This window comes from Gopherus evgoodei, chromosome 13 (assembly GCF_007399415.2).
Source record: "Gopherus evgoodei ecotype Sinaloan lineage chromosome 13, rGopEvg1_v1.p, whole genome shotgun sequence".
In the NCBI taxonomy this organism is placed as follows: domain Eukaryota; kingdom Metazoa; phylum Chordata; order Testudines; family Testudinidae; genus Gopherus; species Gopherus evgoodei.
In genome coordinates this window covers 8168760-8190550 of record NC_044334.1, presented here as the reverse complement: position 1 = coordinate 8190550, position 21791 = coordinate 8168760, and the positions used below count along the sequence as shown (strand labels likewise).

At 41.7% G+C, this 21791-nt stretch overlaps 1 protein-coding gene across 4 annotated transcripts; it reads right to left on the bottom strand.

Moving 5' to 3' along the window:
- Positions 1–567: 567 nt before the first annotated feature.
- KMT5A (lysine methyltransferase 5A) lies at positions 568–12352 on the bottom strand. 4 transcript variants are annotated; one of them, XM_030582693.1, is made up of 8 exons: positions 12244–12351; positions 11470–11567; positions 8392–8548; positions 6147–6363; positions 5275–5362; positions 4774–4833; positions 3553–3743; positions 568–2318 (listed from the first exon to the last, which is right to left on the bottom strand). In XM_030582693.1, exons 1-8 carry the CDS (start codon positions 12251–12253, stop codon positions 2108–2110), a joined length of 1032 nt encoding a protein of 343 aa, XP_030438553.1. In that variant the 5' UTR covers positions 12254–12351; the 3' UTR covers positions 568–2107. The 4 variants fall into 4 exon arrangements, with proteins under 4 accessions (XP_030438553.1, XP_030438555.1, XP_030438556.1 ...); XM_030582695.1 differs by having other exon boundaries at positions 12213–12349; XM_030582696.1 differs by lacking the exon at positions 4774–4833 and having other exon boundaries at positions 12244–12352.
- Between the last annotated feature and the right edge of the window lie 9439 nt (positions 12353–21791).

Sequence of the window (21791 nt, the reverse complement as noted above, 5' to 3'; positions counted from 1 at the left end):
TGATACTGGTCTAACTGCTGAAAGACAGTACAATAGCCAATAGGAAAGCAGAAAACTCCATTCTTTGTGTCCCACTGGCTTTATTGCTGCATTTCAATGCAGTAGCATCCAACTATCAATTACAAACAAGGCAGGTAGGTATGGTTAGAGGTTTACAGGAAGGAGAAACTGAGGAACAGAAGTGAAGAGTGACTTGTCCAAGGTCGCAGTGAGCCAGTGGTATAATCAAGCACAGGTTTGTTCCAGTTCCCAAGTCTGTGCTCTAGCCACTAGCCCAAGCTGCAGAGGGAGAAGCTCCTTCAGAACGAGGGAACCTGCACGCATTTTTGGCTTCTCTATTAGGGAGAGAAGAGAAGGAACTCTGTGCTGTGCCTACACCTAATTCAAAGCCCCAAAGTAGTTTGCACACAAAATATATATTGATGATGATAAGAGACTGTGGACATATACATATCCATCCTCCTGAGCTTTCACTGGATGGAGTAGAAGACAACAGGCATCTAAGGATTAACCATTTTCACAGCTTGCTTAAAGATATGAGACAGAAACAAGCACTACAGCAGCCAATTCATTGTTAATAAATATTTATTTTACAGACACATTTTCTTCAAGTTTTTGTTTTTAAAATACATCACTAGCCCACCTCTCTTGCTGCTGAAACACATAGGTTGGACTGTATCACCCTGGTTATCACACAAGTGCACAAGACTGCCTTGGGTGGTATGAGCAGGAGGAGCAGCTTTGAGAACATCGAGAAGCAGAGGACATTAATAAAGCCACCCCTCCTGCTGACACATTTTCCAGCAGTAAGTTTGTCTGGTGGCCTAAGGCCATCTTTCAGCTACACACATGCCAAGCATGCCTTGGCAAACATTTCAATTGATAAGAGTTCATATTCACTGTAAGGATCTCCATTGTATAGCTTTCCTATACCATGGATTTGGTTCCCCCAATAATGAGCCTGAACCTGTGATGTACTGAGCATCTTCTGCAAGGTGCTAAGCACCCTCAACTCCCAATGAAGTCAATGGGACCAGACAGTGCATGACAGTTTACAGGATCAGGCCCCAAGGAATCTACTCTCTTCAATGCATATGCATAACTCCAAAAGCAAGACTGAAGATGCACATGAAGACAAGACTCCTAATTTTGGAAACTCTGATCCACTTCCAGCATTCACAGTAAATAAATAATTCAGTTTCTGATGTGACCAATTAATACTGGGAGTTAATATGTTTATAGAGAAAGACCTTTTTAAAAAAAAGCCCTCTAACAAAAGCTCCCTCAAATCAGCCACCAACTATAAAAAAAGGTACCATCTCAAACTTTTTAGAAAACAGAGTAACGCCAAAAAAGCAATTCCTCATTTTGATGATGTGCACATTTTATCTTCACATTTCTAATAAGCATCAACCCAGTTTATAAAAATCCAGCTCCATTTGGATTGGAGTTAGGTCTTTCTGAAGAAGGCAGCCAGGTTGATCATTCAATCCCATTATTGCAGTGGATGGTGGTGCTTTTGTTGCCAACAAGGGGCAGTGTACTGGAAAAACTGGACTCCTAGCACAGACTAGTTAAGAATGATCCTAGTAATGCTTCATTCATGAAAAGGTCCTTGGCCAGTCAGTACTAGGTTTAAAAAGGCTGACAAGTAGTCGAATCCAATGACTTAAGAGTTAGAACATATGATACATCTGTCACCATCAAGCTAAACAGTTGATCTCTCCCCCTTTAAAACAGGACATGAGATTTCATTGCCAAAGCAGGAGCACAACCCAAGAGATTCAGATTTAAATTTCTTCCCTCCCCCCTTATAAAATAAGCATAAGTCTTTGACTGCATGCTCAGGAAGCACTGATCAATCTATCTGCAAAAATGTACAAAACTGAACAATTATAAAAAGTTTCAGTAATCTACGACCATCTGTTCAAGCCTATCTGGAAACCTGTAACAGATATTTAAATACTACAGAGCAAAAGGTGTTTTTTTTAAACAATTTTAAAACACCAGAAGCAATCCACTAAGATAGCTGTGTTTAAAAAACAAAACAAAACAAAAAAAAATCCATCGACTTCCTTCAACAGTGCTCAGTCCAAAAAAGGATGGATTAGTGTTTCAGCCACGGATGAGCTTCAATGGAAGCTTTGCTCCTGTCTCCATAATCATACAATAGTTCTTCACCCACTTTAATGTCTCGCGAGGCTATCAGTATGAGATGAGGTACGCCATCAACATCATGAAGCTTTGTTTGACAATTGCCACATTTGCTGTGATTAATCAGCCTTCCCAGACGATTAGTCTCTTTTGTAGCATCGACACTGAAAGAACAAACAGATAGGAAGATTTCTGCACAGCACACAAGTCACATTCTCACAGCTAGAAGAGGTTAAATCCACACTGAAAATCAAGAGATGAAAGAAATTGTGTGCAGTGAGCACAAGGCTTGAAAACAGACAAAAAATACTAAAGATCCTGATGCCACTACTGTCCTGATATGGACAACAAGCTTAACCAAACTGCTCCAACAAATCTAGTTACAATCTTACGTTACCACAAGTCAACATCCCACAGCATATGTTCATCACAACTTTACAGTTGTGAAAAAAAAAGGTCTTAACTCAGCCATGAATTTCTTTTAGAACTGACATCTTAGGGTCACTTACTGAGTTTTTTGTGGATCCCTTCCTTCTCTAGATTTTGCTTTCTCCCCATTAGCAGACATAGGGCAGCCACCCAGAAGGGTTTGCTGTCTTACACACAGCTTCCTCAGAAGATATCATGGAAGGTATGTATCATGTCAGCCAGCAAAAGGATGCACAACTATCAATAAAGACCCCTGCTCCTTTAAGACTGGATATGCTTAGTGTCCAACACATGCTCAGTCTCCACTGACCTGGGAATATTCCCAAAGTGGGTCCACACGTTGCTGTGCCAGAGCATCTACCTGAAGCCATATAGTGCCTATCGCTATAGTATCTAAGCACAGGTGCCATTGGGACAGCATGGGAGAAATCAGACCATTAGAATTTATAACTGTCAAAGATATTTAATATGTAGGACTTTGTTACAATAGACTTAGATTCCAATATTTAATAGATACTAGTTACTGATTTAGTCAGCTGCAGTAATGTTAAGGAAATCATGGTATATTACTACTCTCTTCAATTCCTGGGCTGCTTTTACAAGCAAAATCCAGCCTGGCAAGGACAGTTAACATACAGAGGTAAATAAAGCTGGCTTTCTGACTAGATTCTCAGCTCTGCTGCTGATCTATGAACCTCAAATCTCAGATCTATCCACTAAGATATACTGTCTCTTAATTCCAATTTCACACACTATAACCAGAAGAGATACCCAGCATGTAGTTTTGAATGTTCAAGCAATATGAGTGAAAAATGGATTCAAATAAAAAGCAAATATCTCGAGGTAAATCTTGAGCTTGGAACTTTTACACTTAGCAGGAAAACCGAAAGATCTGGCACCTTCAAAGCTTCATCCACTTATTCTATTATTTTCCTTAAACTTTAAAAACAAACAGAATCAAAAGCTTACCAGTACATTTTGCTTAAATACTGAAAGTAGTACATATAGCAGCCTGTGGATGGATCTTGGGCATACACAGCTTCTCGCTTTTTAGCATCAGTGATTTCTATGAGATCCCCATGATATTCTACCACAAATTCTCCTCGATTAAAGTGTTTGGTAGCAATTACCCCTCTCCCTTTACCGTCAATGAAATCAATCTGTCAAGGAGAAAGGAGCTCAGTTAGCAAAGCTGCAAAATATTTAAACTGTTTTAAGTAAATCTATTTCCTACCTATTATGGGGAAAGGGATCCTACAAGGATTTGCCTTTGAGACATTAGCACCAATACAAGAGTGTGGCACATATGAACAAGTATTTTAGATAGCAAGATATGGCAGCATATTGCATACCTTTAGGGGAGATACATGGGATGAATTTAGGGATGCAGATCATCAGATATTTAGACAGACTATTTCCTAGATAATAAAGACCAATGTCAACTAAACTGTAAATGCAGAAAAGTGGGATTGGTCCTCTTTTTATAGCAATTATTTGATTTCCTTGAGCAGTAGGGGAGGAGTTAGTCTTTCCACTGCAGACTAGGAGATACCCTCAGTGTCCAATTTGGCTGCAACATAGAATAAGAGTTAGAGATGCAGAAAGGCCTATCATGGAAGCTAGTCTAGTCCAAAGCCAATACAGTCTTGTTCCCTACAACATGTTCTCTATTTTATTATCTAATCCATCACTTCATTGGATCAGTTCCACTGCCTAACACACACAAGGGAAAGTTTTCCTGCTACTAGCACAGAAGTTTCCTTATTAATTTGAACACATCACTTTTCAGTGTAGCCCTTTCAAATACCTTAAATGATTCCTTCAAACATCTGCAAACATTAAAGACTGAACAGCTTCAGGAGTTCTGATCAGATAATATGAAGTGTAGAAATTAAGTTTTAGTTTCCTTGTCCCTGCTAACCGGGGGAGGGCGGGGGGAGAGGAAGAGATGAGGAAGTACAAACCCTGACTTCTGACAGGGAAAAAACAGCAACAAGACCCCCAGGCAGTGAGCAGAGTTAACTCCAGTAACTGTGATACTAGCTAACAAACTGATAGGAGCACCACTACCACCACACTCCCATTCAATGCCACAAGGAAAAGCCTATGTTTGTTGTTTAGTGTCATGCCAATAAACCTTTTTACCATACAGATGCAGTGTCATGCTATTTAAGTTGGCATAGCAGTTACCTTCATTCCTTCTTCTTTCCCACTTTCAATTAATTCATCTATTCTCCTCTTTTCCTCAGTCTGCAAAAAGAAAAACCCATAGTATTGCTACTAGGATTTCTGCAGGGTTTCTTAAGCTAAGTGTTTCAGGAAGGTGTTTATCTGGTAATAATCTCACTTTTCTAAGCACTCTGTGGTGTTTTTTAGAGCTCAAGCATGTCAGTTTTATCAGAAATATTACAACACTGAAAAGAAAATTTCAAATTGCTCTCCAGGAATGTGCAGTTTTTCTATATGATCAGCTGGAAGGCATCCTAAAGGAATCCAAATTTAGGTTTTGCTGTTTATGAGGAAGGGTTACTTTATATAGTTATATCGTGCATTTGTTATTTGCACTTTACCTAAGACCTCTCCTAGACAGTACTATGGAGATTAAAGTATCTGCATTCATCATACTAAATTTTCATTTGACTGGCAGCATGGAAACTGCCAGGATTTGATGGGTTATACAAAAACCACTACCTGCAATTCCGTTTTGCTCTTCCGGGAACTTCTTCTAACAGGGTAATAATCTGTCACTTTTCGATTCTGTGATGTTTTTCCTTGCGCTCTGAGGGATAAGGAAAGGATACATAAATTCTTAAGATTTTCTGGCCTCACTGTCCTAACCCAAAAGGGTCAAGAAGTTTTTACTTCCAAGACAGTGATCTGACAAGACAGTGATCTGAGAAATTGCTGGTCAGAACTAAACATTTTTTTTTATCTGCACTCTTCATTCTGATACAACACCTTGTACACCCCCATCTTCCCCACCTGGCCTCATCACCAATATTTCAGCTCAAACTCTTGAGAAAGATCAGATATATTTCTCAAAGTGTAGAGAATTAGCTCAAATAACTATTATACAGCACCTGTGTGTGTCTCAACCCAAGATTTCCACCATTAAACCTGCTCCATGGTTGGCTGCTGCTAGAGAGGGATGCACTCACCACACAGCGAAACCTTGATTTACACTGCTCATGCAAAAGTGAGCTTAGATACCAGCTCAGCCATCAGACCACTAGCTATAAAGGTAATATCCTGGGTCTGGCCAAAGAACTACTTGTTTTGCCCCCCCCTCAAAAAATGAGGTCTTAACCACTTTGTTAGTTCCCATTAGTTAAGATTAGTGGAAATGCTCACCAGTTTCTGTACAAGCTAGAGAGCTGTATGTTCAAGAAAAAAAATCCTTTGCAAGGCACATATCAATGCTTACATCACAGTACAGAATGTAAATTAAATTGTTCTTTAGGGTAGGTTTCAGAATAAAATATAGCAGAAAATATTTCTGGCACATTTGCTTAAAAAATCCAAGATATGGCATATGGATCCCTTTCCTCCCACAAGTCACCTACTTTCTCCTTGGTCCAGGTTTTGCTTTTACCACCTTCTGAGCTTGCTTTGCATTTGCTGCATCAGGAGAATCAGAAGGAAGAGGCATGTTTTTCTGAGTTTCTGCAGCTTCTTGTTTTTGATTAGGAAAAGACACTGAAGAATCACACCCACTTTCTTTATCATTCTGGTCTTCTGGTTTTATAGCACCTTCTATTGTATTAAGAGTAGTTTTTTTCCCTGTGGATGGAAAATGTAGGACAGACTAACATAAGATGTCTTCTAGCTTTCCTTTTTCTACATCACAAAGTGCCCATAACACTTAAAGGTTTCTAACCTGTATTTTATCTGTATCAAATTACAGGGGAGGGATGGGGAAGCAGTGTGTTACATGGCAAAGTAAGTAGTCATAAGGGCCAAACTGGACCAAGTTATCTGTTATGGATCATGAGTCTAATTCCTACAGGTCATAAAGGATGGAAGGTGATGATTTGAACCCAAGTATTTTGTCTAGTTAAAGATGTTATCCAGACAAAGAATTTCCCAATTCTTAACATCACAGACACTACAAAGGGAGTTTTGTAACAATTGCACTATTGTCCAAGCCAGCAAATTTGCCATGTTGAACTCTAAAACTGGCATGACAACCAGATTAATACTCTTCAAGGAAAGTGACTATAGGAATCTGCTGGGGTACTATAGTCCCATACTTAGTGGCTACTGGTATCAAGAGGCCAGTGCTATCCAAAAATAAAAATAAAGGCAACGGAAACAGAAAAGGAATCAAAATTGCTGTTCTAGTATACACATTGTAACAAATCTACATGCTGCAGCTGGTACAATCAGTAAATGCAGACTCAGAATGTGGGTGGAAGTCTCTAGGATTCCTGGTAGATTCTCAAGGTAAAGGGCTTTACAAAAAAAAAAAACAACGAACAACATTCTAGACCTTCTCCTGGCCTAGAATGACCCCATGTCCTAGACTCAGCAAAGCATTTAAACGTGCTTAATTTTAAGATTTAATTTAGTTTTAAGAGCCTTGCTGAATAGGGATGGGATTACTCACATGCTTAAAGTTGAGTACATGCTTAAGTTCTTCGCTGAATTGGAGCCTTTATCAGAAACCTCTAGGGGCCTGATGCAATCATTGTTGAAGTCACTGCAAATCTTTCCACTGACTTCAATAAGGACTGGAACAGGCCCCCAAACATAGTCAAATTGCAGTCCAAGTCCTCTTACCATCTATCTCCAGAGCCCTCATTTTTGACAGGGGAGGTTCTTTATTTCAAGAACATTTTCTATTGGTCCATCCCAGCCACTTTTGAGAAAGGACGTGCTTTTATTTTATTGGCTTTTTCTGTGTTGCTAGGTTTGCAGCTAGGTTGATGTGGCGTAGGCCAAGTACCATAGTGATTGGTGCGTAAGAAATCCTAGTAATAGACAAGTAGCAGTAAAGCTAGTTAGGGTCAGACTAATTCCATGAACACCGGAAGAGATGTTAACTGCATACAACCCAGTGTCTTGTGTACACAAATTTTCAAGTAACATTTGTATCTTAGTCAACTAAATAAAAATGTTTTTAATAAGTGCTAAAATTGGTGAGAACCAACAGTTTAACAGATCAACGATTCTCCAACTAATCTACAAAACACTCCATTTGGTGTATAGAGCTACTTCTGTAACAATGAAAAAGCAGCTACCAGTTTTCTAGCATTGGTGGTCCAGTCCAAGAAACGGTTTTGAAAAGATGCTTTCCCCCACCACACCCTTAACTCTAGCCACACAGATACCAAACCTGAACACTGGCACCTTTCATCACACTACGTGGCTACTTCATACATTTCTTGGCTTGGTGTTTCCTTGGCACTAATTAAATAGTAATCAAATTTGCAGAGGAAACCAACTGTGGGTAATAAACATGCAAAAGAGGACAAGCCACACTGCAAAGTGACCCACAGAGATTAAATACAAATGGGGCATGCAAGGAATGTAGGGAGTATTAAATATCTAAGTCCTACACCAGGAAAAGAAAACAAGAGGGAAATTTTAACCAAGCAGCTGCATCATTTAATTTAAGTGAAATTAGTAAAGAGATCAGTATTCGCGAGAGAGCTGAAATTCCAAATACACTATTTGCTGGGAAGGCAGTGGTCTACAAAAAGGGGATCTTAAGTTGTACCCAATTTGGGAAAGTTTGGGAAAAAAGTACTGGGCTAGACAAGGCATGTTTTCTAACCCACAAGCAAATGGTTGTAAGGTCAATCTTACCGTCTCCTCTTTTGCATGTTTCATTTAGTGTTTTGCCTTGACATTTCACCTCATGATGCATGACCGAGTTTTCCTCTTGAAGTGGAGGACGAGCACCAGGAGATTTGTTAGAACTTAGGTAGGTGTAGATTTTGGACTGGCCAAGGAATACGTTCTCCTAAAACAGAGACCCAATAAAGCTCATTACATGAAAGAAACTCATCAATCTCAAGCCTCCAGTTGGTATCTGGATCATGCTACATAGGCCAACACCTACATTACTGCAGCATATTTGCATCTGAATAGCAGAGTATACATAAAAACCATCTGTGTTCAAAAACCATATCACTCTGGTTGGTAACAGCTTGCACAGAACTTGCCATGCAAATTCTCAGCACAGACACTTCCTCAAAAACAAATTAAATGCATCACGTTAGTTGAATTAAGTGTTAGGGTACAGGCCTAAATTCTTTTTTTAAATGTGTACATATCTCCTAGTGACTTAAACACAAAGTGCAATGCTGGTATCTGAGGGCAGCATTTGATGCTAATATTTTTCTCATGGACCTACATAATTAAGGTTCTCTCTCAAATGTTTCTTTTTTTAATAGAATAACTATTTAATTTTTGATGATTTTTCTCCGCAGTAGTACAGAACAGAGACAAGTATATTCCATTATTTAGGGAGCTGATATTCCTCATTAAATTGCATTTAAAAAAAAAAAAAAACCAAGCAACAAAACTGATCTAAGGCTAGTTTTTTAAAAACTCAGCTTTGGTGATTCTCTGCAGTTTCTCCTCCCACCCCCATTCCAAAAATCAATTCTAGGACACACATCAATACCTACAATACACAGAAGTACCAATGACAAAAAAACCTGGATGACTAATTTTAAAATTAAGCAGCATTGTTTCTAGCGCATTGTATGAACAGGTTAGAAAGCACTCCAGAATCTGCTCCATACGAGATAGGTATTGAATGATGCTAAATGTACTCTGACAATGTAGAATCCGATGAATGAAGTTTGTTCTCCATGACACACTGCCTCATGTGAAATGACTGTCCCTTAAAGACAGTATCTGCAGTGTTCAGACTGGGCAGGTGTAACGCAGTATGACATAACAGTACTTATCTCAAGCTTTGTGGCTCAGAATCTGAGCTTTGAATTTTAAAGAAGTCTCTACCTGTTATGATTACAAAGAAAATCTCAAAAATGTGAGCCAAGCATAACCAATGCAGCGAAGATTTACCTCAGTCTGGAACAATAGCTCTGAGAGGTGTCAAATGTCACCACTCAGCATCTGAGTGATGACATTTAAGTGTCATTGTTTATACGAGCAATGGAAAAGGAGAGGGAGGAATTACAGATCTGCGCACTGGTTTTGGCATCATGAGTAGATGGTGTTTGGAAGATAAGGTCTATTACATTTTGTTCCATCTGGTCAATCAAGAATGAGCTCAGGAAAACAGCAAAGCCCAAAAGAGCACTTAAGCCCCATTTAAGGATCTCACAGGCATATTTAAATCCCACTGAGTGTAAGCCAAGCTCCAGGAGCCCAGCAGAGCCCATGGGCATACGTAGAGAACATGCACAATCTACCACGAGTGACACCTCATTCTAGTGATGCAAGAACATAAGAATGGTCATACTGGGTCAGACCAACGGTCTGTCTAGCCCAGTATCTGGTCTTCCAACACTGGCCAGTGCCAGATGCTTCAGAGAAAGTGAACAGAACAGGGTGATTTATCGAGTGATCCATCCCCATCATCCAGTCCCAGCCTCTGTACTTATGTGAGACGGGCTTATGTGGAGGGCTTAGAAGAGTACCATTGTCTTCCCCCGAATCTCCTAGGTTTGACTCCCAGGTGTCTATTGAGTGATTCTGATTGTTCAACCCCATGATGTCATATGTTGAGACATCATTTAGCCAGAACCAAGGTTGCCTTGGGTATATTTCTTACACACAAAAATGATTTTCAGATGTAACAAAAAATGTATATTTTTTCACAAAAAAAGGAACCCTACAGTTAAAGCATAAAATGTACCACATATTCCAACAGATGGGTGCATAAGCACTGAAAATTAAAGGGAGCCTATTGTGGAACATACACATGTTTTAACCTTAAAACTGGATAAACTGCTTAATGGTATAACCTTAGTGCTCTGTGTCTGAATTAGTTGTAATATGTCATTTTTTTCCAGTAGAAGAATTTTGTTAGTTCCTGGCCAATTAAAGGCCCACTCAGCTTGTTTAGTGGCATTTATAAATGTATACATACCCCTCTCACTTGAGGGGTCAACCCCATTCACAGGTCTATAAATATTTTTCTTCTTTCTTTAGCTTTTAGGTCCCAGTTTTGTGTGCACTTACAGATGCACTAAACTTCAATGCCACTAATCACATGCTAAAAGTCAGGCACACAGGCAAGTATTTGGAAGACCCTGGTTTTAAGACGGGCAAATTCTTGCAGGCAGGCAGGCAGATGGTAACTGTAGGTGTTTACACCACTACCATAAGCCCTTCTGCTGCCACCTGATTCCCCACAGACAGACTCTTAAGCCCAGCCAAAACCTCAATGAATGGGGATCAGCTTGCAAGATTGGGGCTACACTGAAGCTTTGATCCTGCCTAGGGCTTGCAAGGCTACTGCAATAACAACGGCAGCGTCGTCCTGCCAGCACTTACACGAGGAACGTTACTCACGTGAGCAAACCCATTGACTTCAGTGCGTCTGCTGCGGCAAGCTCCTCCCGGCTGGAAGCACCGGCGGGGCCAGGCCTGGGGGGCGCCCCCGCAGGACAGCTGCATGGCCACGTCTGCCTGGGCGGAGAGCAGCTCCGGGCGCCCCTCAGCCGCGGTCCGCACAGGGCAGCGCGGCGACAGGCCCGGGCTGGCTGCAAGGGGCGGCGCCTTCCCCACACCCCGACTCTGCCTCCCCGCGCTCCTGCAGCCTGGCCCTGCCCGGGGAGGAGCCGGGGTGTTCGCCTTGCTCCCCGGCCCCGGTTCGCCTCCAGCCGCCCCTCCACAGCCGGAAATTACCTTTCCGGCCAGGGCCCAGCCCCCCGCGCCCCCGTGTGGGGGGGACACGGCGCTTACCCCGTTCATCCTGGGGCGGCCGGGCCCCTTTCTCTCGGTGCTCTCCGTAGCCGCCGCCGCCTCCGCTTTGCCTTCCCGGGGCTTGGACATGGTCTTGCCTAGGGGAGAGCAGGGGATGGGGGCGTCAGAGCCATGCCCGGGGCCGCTTCAGTCCCCGGCGGGGGCCAGAGCCGCCGCCACCTGCGCCATGTTTCAGGGGCTCAGTGCGGAGAGGGAAGCCCAGGCAGGCAGGCCGGCCCAGCGCGCACCCCGCACGGGGGGAGGAGCGCCGCCGAGCTCCCTCCCCCCGCTGCCGAGGACACGCTGCCCCCAGGGGAGCCCACAGCAGCGGTGAAGGGGGCAAACCAGCCTGGGCTTAGGGAGCTGGTATGACACCCCCCACCCAGCAACACACGCCTCCTAGACCCCCACAATACCCCCGACCTACCCACTCACAACGCCCTCCGTAACACACACCCCCTAGTACCCGCCCGGACCTCAGCCCCCCCAGGGCACCAGTCAGCCCCCCAGGGCACCAGCCCTCTATATAGCCCAATTACCACCCCCACGTCACACCCACCCTCTATGTAGCCCCCATCCCTCCAGAACCCCCGCTCCATTCACACCTCAGAACTCCAGCACCCCACGTGCCTCCGCCAACCCAGCCACTCTCTGCCCCCGTAGGCGCCCACCCACCAGCCCCTACACACGCCACTGCCCATATCCAGACCCCCACCCCGCCGCTTGGATCCTCCATAACTTACCCTCCCCCCCAGCACCTGTCAGGGCGGGTACCTTTAGCCATGGCTCCGAGAGTAGAGCCAAGCCCGCCTCTAAGCTGTCCTGGCAGGAGGTCCCCTCCAAGAACCTTCACGGAGATTCAGTGTTGCCGAACTGCTCCAAAGAGATACATTGAGCCGCTCTCTGCTACCTGATTGGCGCTTTCCATTTGCCTATCACACCTCCTAGATCTTTGATTGGTGCAAGGGAAACGTCCCGCCTTCCCCGATTCTATGTGAACCATCCAAGTCAGCGCGGCTGCCTCCCACTAAGGGTGTTTAAATGTGCGTCCCCTGGTCGCTGATTGGCCAGTGCGAAGAGCACTGGGCCCGTGATTGGAGGCCAGGCCAGGAGTTGTCCATCCTTTGCTAGGCTGAGCCATGTGGGATGAGAGTTCCGGATCGCTTGACAAGAGCCTTACCTACTCCTAGCCACTGTATATGAAGTTCAAGTTGGTTGTACATAAGAGTCCTTATGGGGAACTGTGCAGAATACCCTACATATACAAATCTCTCCCCACTTTTCCAAATCTTTGGCTCTATACTCTTCCCTTCCCAGCATCTCCCTCCTTCCTCCAACACACACAGGAGAAAAAAAATAGATCCAACCAGCAATTTTCCCTACTTGAGCTAAATTATATTTGGAGCCCTGAAAAGACAACGCTGACTCCCCTGAGACTGCAAAATTGCGTATCCTGATGAGCTCTGTGTATCCTGCTAACTAGACCCAGTGCCAAGAGGTTCGGCTATGTCCACATAGGCACATTGGGATGGGATTACATGTGAGGGTCTAGCTAATTTTAAAAGTGCCTGTGAATTGACATATACTATGACCACAATCTTGCACATTTTATTTTAAACAAAGCATTCAGCTCCCAGGAACTGAAAGAGCATGGCTATAGTTTCTGCATTGTACTTCCCAGCTCCAGGAAGTACAGAATGCAGGTGTGGAGCCATATCCACTGAACATACATACATCATGGTTGCGGGGTTACATTCAGGGCTGGATTAACTCTCCTGTGTGCCCAGAGCTGTTAGATTTTGTGGGGACCCTGTATGCAAGTCTTTTTCCTAATTTAAAACAAAATGCTCACGATTATGGCATTGAGGCTATTAATGCTATACTAAACTTGCCTTTTAATTAACATAAAGCCATTCTGTGGTTACCTTTCAGTATTAAAACATGTAGAATATAGTTAAATTCATTAAAAATAGCCTACTTCTTACTTTAGAACAGCTGTTATATTAGTTTATTTCTGGGAGGGAGTTTGGGTGCAGGAGGGGGCTGCAGGCTGGGGCAGAGTGTTGAGGTGCAGGAAAGGGTGAGGGGTGTGGGCTCTGGGAGGGAGTTTGGTGCAGGAGGGGATTCTGACCTGGGGCAGGGGGTTGGGGTCCAGGAGGGGGTGCAGAGCCTGAGCAGGAGTTTGGGTGCAGGAGAGGATTCTGACCTGGGACAGAGGGGTGGGGTGCAGGAGGCGGTGTGAGGTGTAGGCTCTGGCTGAGAGGCGCTTACCACAGGTGGTTCCCGGCTGGCAGTGCAGCAGGGTTCAGGCAGGCTGCCTGCCTGCCATAGCCCAATGCCACTGCCAGAAGTGGCTGCTGGCACGTCTCTGTGCACCCCTGGGGGGAGGGGGACAACATATCTCCATGCATTGCCAGCACCCACAAGTGCCACCTCCACTGCTCCCATTGGCTGGTTCCTGGCAAATGGGAGCTGCTGGATGGTGCTGGGGGTGGAGGCAATGTGCAAAGCTGCCTCACCCCCCACCCCCCTCTAGGGGCCAGAGAGACATGCCAGCAGCTCACAGCTTCTTGGAGTGACATGGGGCCATGGCATGCAAGCAGCCTACCTGAGTCCTACCAGGATCAACCAATCAATTGTGATCGACGGGTTGGTGACCACTGACTTGTATATAATTATTGATTTATTTTCACAGGGCCCCCCCTTAGCCTGAGACCCTGGGCTGCAGCCCCTAAAGCCCCTGCGTTAATCCAGCCCTGGTTACATTGTACCTCAAAGTCAGAAAAAATATCATCAAGAAGCTTGTAGAAACAAGGAGACTGGACACCACATGAGACCATCATTGGGATACAGTGCTGAGCTTTTCACCTCTTAAGTTTTTGGTATCAATTCAGCTAATTTTGGTAATGAATGGAAGTTATTATACAATGGCAGTTTGGTAGCCAATATTAAATGAGTTTGGTGGCCTAAATATAGCTCCCACTGGTCACCCAGCCACTTCACAAGTCAACATCACTACAACTGGCATTAACTTGTTGGCAGTCCTAGCAGAGAGGCCAAGACATGATTGGGCAGTGGAGACGGAACTATCTTCTCCATCTTAGAGGTAGTTCCTCAAAGTCTATCTCTTCACTGACCAAAAAAGATGGGATTTTACAGCCACATAGTTAGCCAGCATTATCTAGTTACACCTCTACCCCGATATAACAAGAATTCAGATATAATGCAGTAAAGCAGTGCTCCGGGGGAGCAGGGCTGCGCGCTCTGGCGGATCAAATCAAGTTCGATATAACGCAGTTTCACCTATAATGCGGTAAGATTTTTTGGCTCCTCAGGACAGCATTATATCGAGGTAGAGGTGTATCTTGTTGTAAAATTATACTGTAAATGAGGCTCTGTATTTTTTACAAGGTAGCTAAGTAAGGTCAGTCACAAGTGGTGGTGAGGTTTAGTGTTGACCAACGTATCTATTTAAGCATTTATACCAAGCTGATCAGCAGGATATCTGAGCTCTTTATATAGAGTCTGGGTCTGATTTTGCTATTCAAACTCACACTCTACTTCTGAAATCACTTACTGTGTAAGATAATATTTCATCACGAATAATAGAATCAGCATGGACGACTTACAACTAAACACAACAATAGCAAATTTTGTTCTCTCTGCTACTGAGCTGTTACATTTTGTTTCTGTTGTCTTTCTATTATGGAGGAGTGGTAGTAAGACCATAGTTAAGGTTGCATCAAGGGTTTCAGTGTCACAGGGTAATGACTTGTGAATATATTCTAAATCTTCTGAGACTAAAGCCCCAAATAGAAACATAGTTTTCAAGGTCTAATTTTCTCTGTATATCTTAGACAGAGCTGATTTTTATTTTGTGAAATATTATTATTAGTAGTAGAATTGTAGGTAAGCTAAGTCAGAGAAACTTCTTGCAGTCAGGGCTGATGTGGACAGCAGGGACAGCATGTTGGAAGTTTCACTGCTGCTTCTTGCAGTGTATCCATTCTGCAAATAAAGGACTGCAATTTCCAAAGGTGTTAAACCTGCAACTGTTACAAGCATAAATTTAATGTGCACACACACACACACGTAAGATTGTTTAATAATCAGTCGATGTTTTAGATGTCAAAGTACTAGAGAATGTGCAGAAGATGGGTCATTGGAGGTCCAAATATACACTTTCGACAAAATCAGAAGTTTCAGCACAGATGTGCTGATTTTCAGTAGCAGACAGGAGGCCCTGCTGGTTGCTGTAATAGAAATGGAGTAGAGAAAAAGAAAATTATTTTGTCCTAAACAGGAGGCTGAGTAAATCCCCTCCACCAAAAGATCAGGCTGTTGATAATGGGCTTTTGTATTTTTTTTTTTTTTACTAACATTTCCGACTGTTGCTATTACCAGTTCAGTTCCATTGACACGACTATTGCAAATAGCGCTCAAAGCACCCAGAGACATTTTAAACACCATGACCTAGGTCCTGCAATGACCTCTACATGGGTGCAGAGTTCTGTGCTCAGTGAAATATCAGGCCTATATCATCTACTCTCCATGCCTTGCATTCTCCTCAGGCTTAGGATTGTTTATGGAGACTCTTCTGGCATTACACTGTAATGTAGATGCAGCGTACACTGACGTAAAGTGTTCTTCTGTCCTTGCAGGAACACCCCCCCAATGATGACGATGACAACATCGACAGAAGTATTCTTCCATCAACATGGCTGTGTCTACACTGGTGGTTAGGTTGGCATAGCTATGTCGCTCAAGAGTGTTTTTTTTTCTTTTCAAGCTACAACTTTTAAGTGTAGACCAAGTGTCAGTAGAACTGAGAATGATAAGGTGTTATAAAACAGAATATTGTGACAGGTCTCCCAATCAATATGCTTAGCACTGTCCCCATACACAAAGGAAGAAAGTCCTTGCCTTAAAGAGTTTACCATTGAAGTAATCTTATATTTATCTGATTTTATTAAAACATAGTTCTGATTGCTATGGTAGCAAAGCACACAGAATACAAACGATATAAATAAACCACCTTCAAATTATGGCTCTCAAACTGTTACTACTTTGGCATTTTAGCTTGTGCACCTGCAGATACTATTTCATATATGTTAGATGCCATAATTAAGACTGAGATGGCCATTCCTGGATGTAAATATTGTTTAAATTTTAGCACAGAGTTTGTACAAAGCAACATGAGTGGAGCATCCATGAAAGATGCAACTGACAATGTATGTCATCTCATATGAGTTAGAAATAGATTTTATTTTGTGCTCATCGGAGAAATATAAAAAACCACATAAAATTACGGCCTTTTACATAACACCCTCAAAGGATAACTCCATAGTTAAAACTATTTTAACCTGCCTCCCCATTTGTGCTGCACCGTTTCACCAATTTTTCACCTATGCTTAACAAAATCGAAAACCTAATCATAACAAATCAATGGGACAAAGACACAAGAGTAAGTTGAGTGGAGAGAGATAACACTGTGTTTTGAAGCATCTCCTGCAATTTCACTAAACTATCTGGGACACAGTTCTGAGTCTTCAAGTATAATAGTAAATTAGTAGTAGTATTTTACAACCTACAAAATATGTAACAGAAAATGTAATAGAATGTCAGACTGCCAAATGGAGCAACATCCTAGAGGGTGGATTCTACACACTTGCATGAAAACATTGTAAACCACTTTTTACATTTGTAAAAAGTCCAAAGGCTTGTCTGCTTCACGGATTTTTGCACAAATGTTGCAAGCCTTCTTTTTCCACTGGTGCAATGAATCTATACAAGAGGGTTGTGCTGGTGTAGTACACCAATGCAAAAAATCTATAAGGTAGACATTTCACAGGCCTGGTCTACACTGGGGGGGACACACACACGAGCTAAGTCGGTCTAAGTTACGCAACTTCAGCTATGAAAATAGCGTAGCTGAAGTCGACATACTTAGAGCTACTTACTGCAGTGTCTTCACTGCGATAGGTCGACTGCTGACACTCCCCCGTTGAATCCGCCTATGTTTCTCGCTCTGGTAGAGTACCAGAGTTGACAGGAGAGCGCTCGGCGGTCGATTTATTGCGTCTTCACTAGATGTGATAAATCGACCCTCGCTGGATCGATTGCTCCAGAGGTAAGTGTATACATGAACATAGGCTGGGACAACACCTGAGCCTGACTGCTCTTAATGCTGCTCTTAGTTCTGCTGCTGCTTACATCATCAGATTAACGCCCCCATGACAAACCTCCAAACAGAAAGTAAAGGTTAGGGTTGAAAAATCACTAACTGTTCAACAATCGGATCCATGCAGGGAGGGGGCCTGTGGGGCCTATTGACTTCAGTGCAGTTCTGTGTGGCAGCAAGGGTCCACCCATCCAGATCCAACTCGAGAATCAGGACCATGATCCAAAATTAAACAGTGAGATCTCAATTCTGCAAACATTCACACCTGAGTAACTTAATCCATGTGATCAGTTCCAACCAATTAGATTATTCACAAATGTAAAGTTACTTACATGTAAGTTTGCAAATCCCGGAGATTAAATATAAACTCTTTTTTGTTAAAGGTGACCTGCATAGGAAAAAGCAAATTGAGCCTGTGTACTTTGGTGCTTCTTTATGATGTACAATATAAAGAAGGCCCGAACATTTTTTTTTGTTTGTCTGTTGGTTGTTTAAATATAAAAAGGGTTTTTTCCTAATAATTTTTTAACATTAGAATTTCAGTTCCTGTTTAGCCTGGAGCACTAGTTAAGCTACGACATGATAAGGGCCAAGAGAATGAAAGGCATTTTAGTCAGACTTAAAAACTCTTTTGTTAACTATTTAACTGCAATGACTAAGGAACATTTAGGAAAATGAATGTATTTGTTAAAATTCATCTCCCCTCACCCCATTCCCCTTTAATGAGACCTCCAACAGATTCTCCAGGAAAAACAGGGAAGACAATAGTTCAGATTCCTATGTAAAGAACAAGTAAGAAAAAAAAGTCTTAAAAATGCAGGCCCTCTTCTTATACTTCAGAGAAATAAAGTTTTACATATCACCTTTAGCTAACTCCTCCCTAAGCTAACTTGAGGTTTCTATATCTAAAGTTTGATGTAGATTTGGTAATGAGGTCAACACATTAGCTTGTCATATATGTAAAGTCAAATCTTGGACATTTAAAGAAGTTTTTTGTGAAAATAGAATTTGAAATTGTGGCTCCACGGGCAGCCACTGGGGGGCAAAAACAAACTACGGTAAGTAACCATCACCTCCAGAACAAGAAAGAAACCAATGTAATCTAAAACAGTCTGCTGGGCTGGACAGTGTAGGTATAATTTTTTTTTTAATGTTTTATCACCACTATTAAATGACAAAAAAACGCTGTCTTTTCTCTTAGGTCTCATTAGGGAGCTACAGATGAAAATACTAATATGGGGGTAATGTATTTCATCATGTGTGAGCTTGTAACCCCAACGAGTCTGCTGCAGCCAGTCACCATGATTCAGTGCACTCAGCACACACAGGAGCTGTTCGCTTACTCAGTCTCCATGGAGAGAACCATGGCTGTTACTATGCAGTGCTGAATTAAAACACATTTTTCCTTTCTAATCAACTCACACATTTGCAACTGATTGTGCTAGTTCTTATTATGTATTCTTTGACTGATGTAACAGGCATCACATTTATAGATAAGGACTTTTCATAAACTTTACACAAGTATTTCCTTATGATATGAAGTGTTGACTCAATAATCCATCAGTCTCACCCCTATAGATAACTCACTCACCTATTTAAAAAAAAAATGTAGTGATGGAAAAAATAATGCCTGACCAATAAAAGACCGGTAGTGTGATGTAACATTATGTAGAATGATTTTATATAAGACCATATATTACTAGTTAAAATTTTAATTATATCAGGATATGACTAATTATATTTCCTATATTGGGTGATGGAGGTGGGAAATGGTTGACGGCATCCAGAGCAGCAGCTGCTGAAAATGAAAATAGTATCTCAGGCCCAAGTCCTTAAAGATGTTTGGATGCCTAACTCCCACTGATTTCAATGGGATTTAGGCATTTAAATACCAGTACCTAATGCAGCCCAATTCAGCAAGATACTTAAGCATAGGAGTATCTTAAAGTAAGGTACATGATGAAGAACCCAGTCCTGCCAAGACTTATGTATATGCTTAATTTTACATACTGCAAGTAGTTCCATTCCAGTCTACTCACTGTGCATAAACTTAAGCACAAGCATTACTTCTTGTAGACTGACTGGAGCCTATGTATCTTTCTGAATCAGCAATTGAATACAAGGATTATACAACAGCATTAAAACATTTTATATTTTATGGCAGAAATTTTGACATTTACACAGGGCACTTAATGTTACACATGTGCACGTAGACCGTGCACAGCTAGTTAAGTATGCTGTTATTCAAAATAGTTAAGAGGCCACAGCCAGGCATTAGGTAGCTGCATTGTACATTTTCTTATCGCCTCTGGCCAGACTTCCATCCCCCTCAATGGTTGAGGCCTGAGTGATAAGACTGATCTGCCTTACTTCAAGTATGGTAACTAGATTGATCTACAAAAAGAACAGGAGTACTAGTGGCACCTTAGAGACTAATTTATTTCAGCATAAGCTTTCGTGGGCTACAGCTCACTTCTTGGGATGCATAGAATGGAACACACAGACAAAACATATTTATACATACAGAGAACATGAAAAGGTGGAAGTACGCATACCAACTATAAGAGTCCAATCAATTGAGATGAGCTATGATCAGCAGGAGAAAAAAAATTAGATTGATCTAATTTACAACACCTAACTTACCCCATACAGAGATGCTCTGCCTCTGCAGAATTTAAGAGCTCTGCAGGACCTAAGCATCAGCCTGCAAAGATTTGTAGCTCTGCAGAAATAGAGTATCGGGTCTGTGCAGCTCTGCTCCTTAGTTCCTGATCTCCAAAGAAGCTGAGCATTAGAGATACTTTTATAAAACTCCCTAGGAAAATAAATGCTGGAAACTTTATTAACACAATATTAATATGGCATATGCCAGGGACAAACATGCACTCTTAATGATTTAAACTAATATTCAGTCTTTCATTATCTGATTATTTTCAGCATACAATTTTCAATATGCAAAAGTGAAGGTTCCCATAGCAATGTTAACTCAGTCATATTGCACATACATAATATTTTTTTATTCTTTTTTTCCTGTTTAAATGTGAAGCTTAATACATTTTATAACAAGCTGCAATACATAAGACACAACACTAATATATGGATAACCTTAGCTATATGATTAAGTGCTGTATATGCTGAAAGTTTAAAAGCATGTTTTGTGGTCAGTTAAGGTTATTTTTTGAATGGGTAAAATGATTTTTTCACATCAGTAATGTAGCTAATCAAATGTGTGAAATGTAGGATTAATATTTATACAATTTACCCTAATTAGTCATTTTCATCCTTTATATTCTCATTTGTTTTGTGCAAAAATTGAATACCTACATATAATGAAGGAGTAAGCATCACTAAATATTTTTAGTCATTTTATACTGGTGCTTACATAAAGATTTTAACAATATATTTTTTGGCTTCTCAGTTCACATTAAAGATAAATAACTTGCATACTTCTTAAATGTTCAAAGTTTAAATAGCAATATTTTTGTTTCAAAATTTGGATAAACATCATTACTCATTGTAGCAATCTTAACTGTAAGTTAACAAAGCTTTGTGGTGCCTACTTTTTTTTTTTAAATAAAAAATGGCCTGAAAACTAAAATAAAGATGTCATAAAAAGACATGTCGTCAGCACATAAAGTTTTCAAGCATACTGGGCTCTTTGCAGTTTGTGTAGACAGTTTTATGCATCAGGCTTGTAGTTGTCTGTAGAGAAAACTTGATGTGCCAGGCATATAGTTTTGTTTTTTTAATAGTGCCAGGCTCTTAAGGTAGTAGTAGTATAGACTGCCCTCATCACAGAGCCCTTGAGCTGGGCAGGAGTCCTCCAATTCATGAGAAAAAACTTCCTAAGAGAAAAACAGCAGTGAGAACTGTGGACTTAAGCCAGGAAGTCTGTAGTTCAGGTGATCACGGCAGTGGGAAGTAGTTCAGTAGGATCTTGGCACACATCCTACCAGACTGCTGAAAGTTTTATGCCTCTAGAGCAGTGTATCATTGCTTATGTGGTTACAAAACCAGGCCTCTTGTGTATTCTTTAGGTGCATAACACATGGTTGTGTTAGGTGCCCTTTGCCTCTAGGGCAGTGTTTCCCAAACTTGGGATACCACTTGTGTAGGGAAAGCCTCTGGTGGGCCAGTTTGT

Bases quoted from the DNA above. Each gene is read 5' to 3' on its own strand.
- KMT5A (XM_030582693.1), bottom strand. The intron at 4,834-5,274 runs GTAGTGGTTTTT...TTCTTTTTGCAG, and splicing joins AGAGCAAAACGGAATTGCAG to ACTGAGGAAAAGAGGAGAAT. The intron at 3,744-4,773 runs GTAACTGCTATG...TCTCCTTGACAG, and splicing joins GGAAAGAAGAAGGAATGAAG to ATTGATTTCATTGACGGTAA.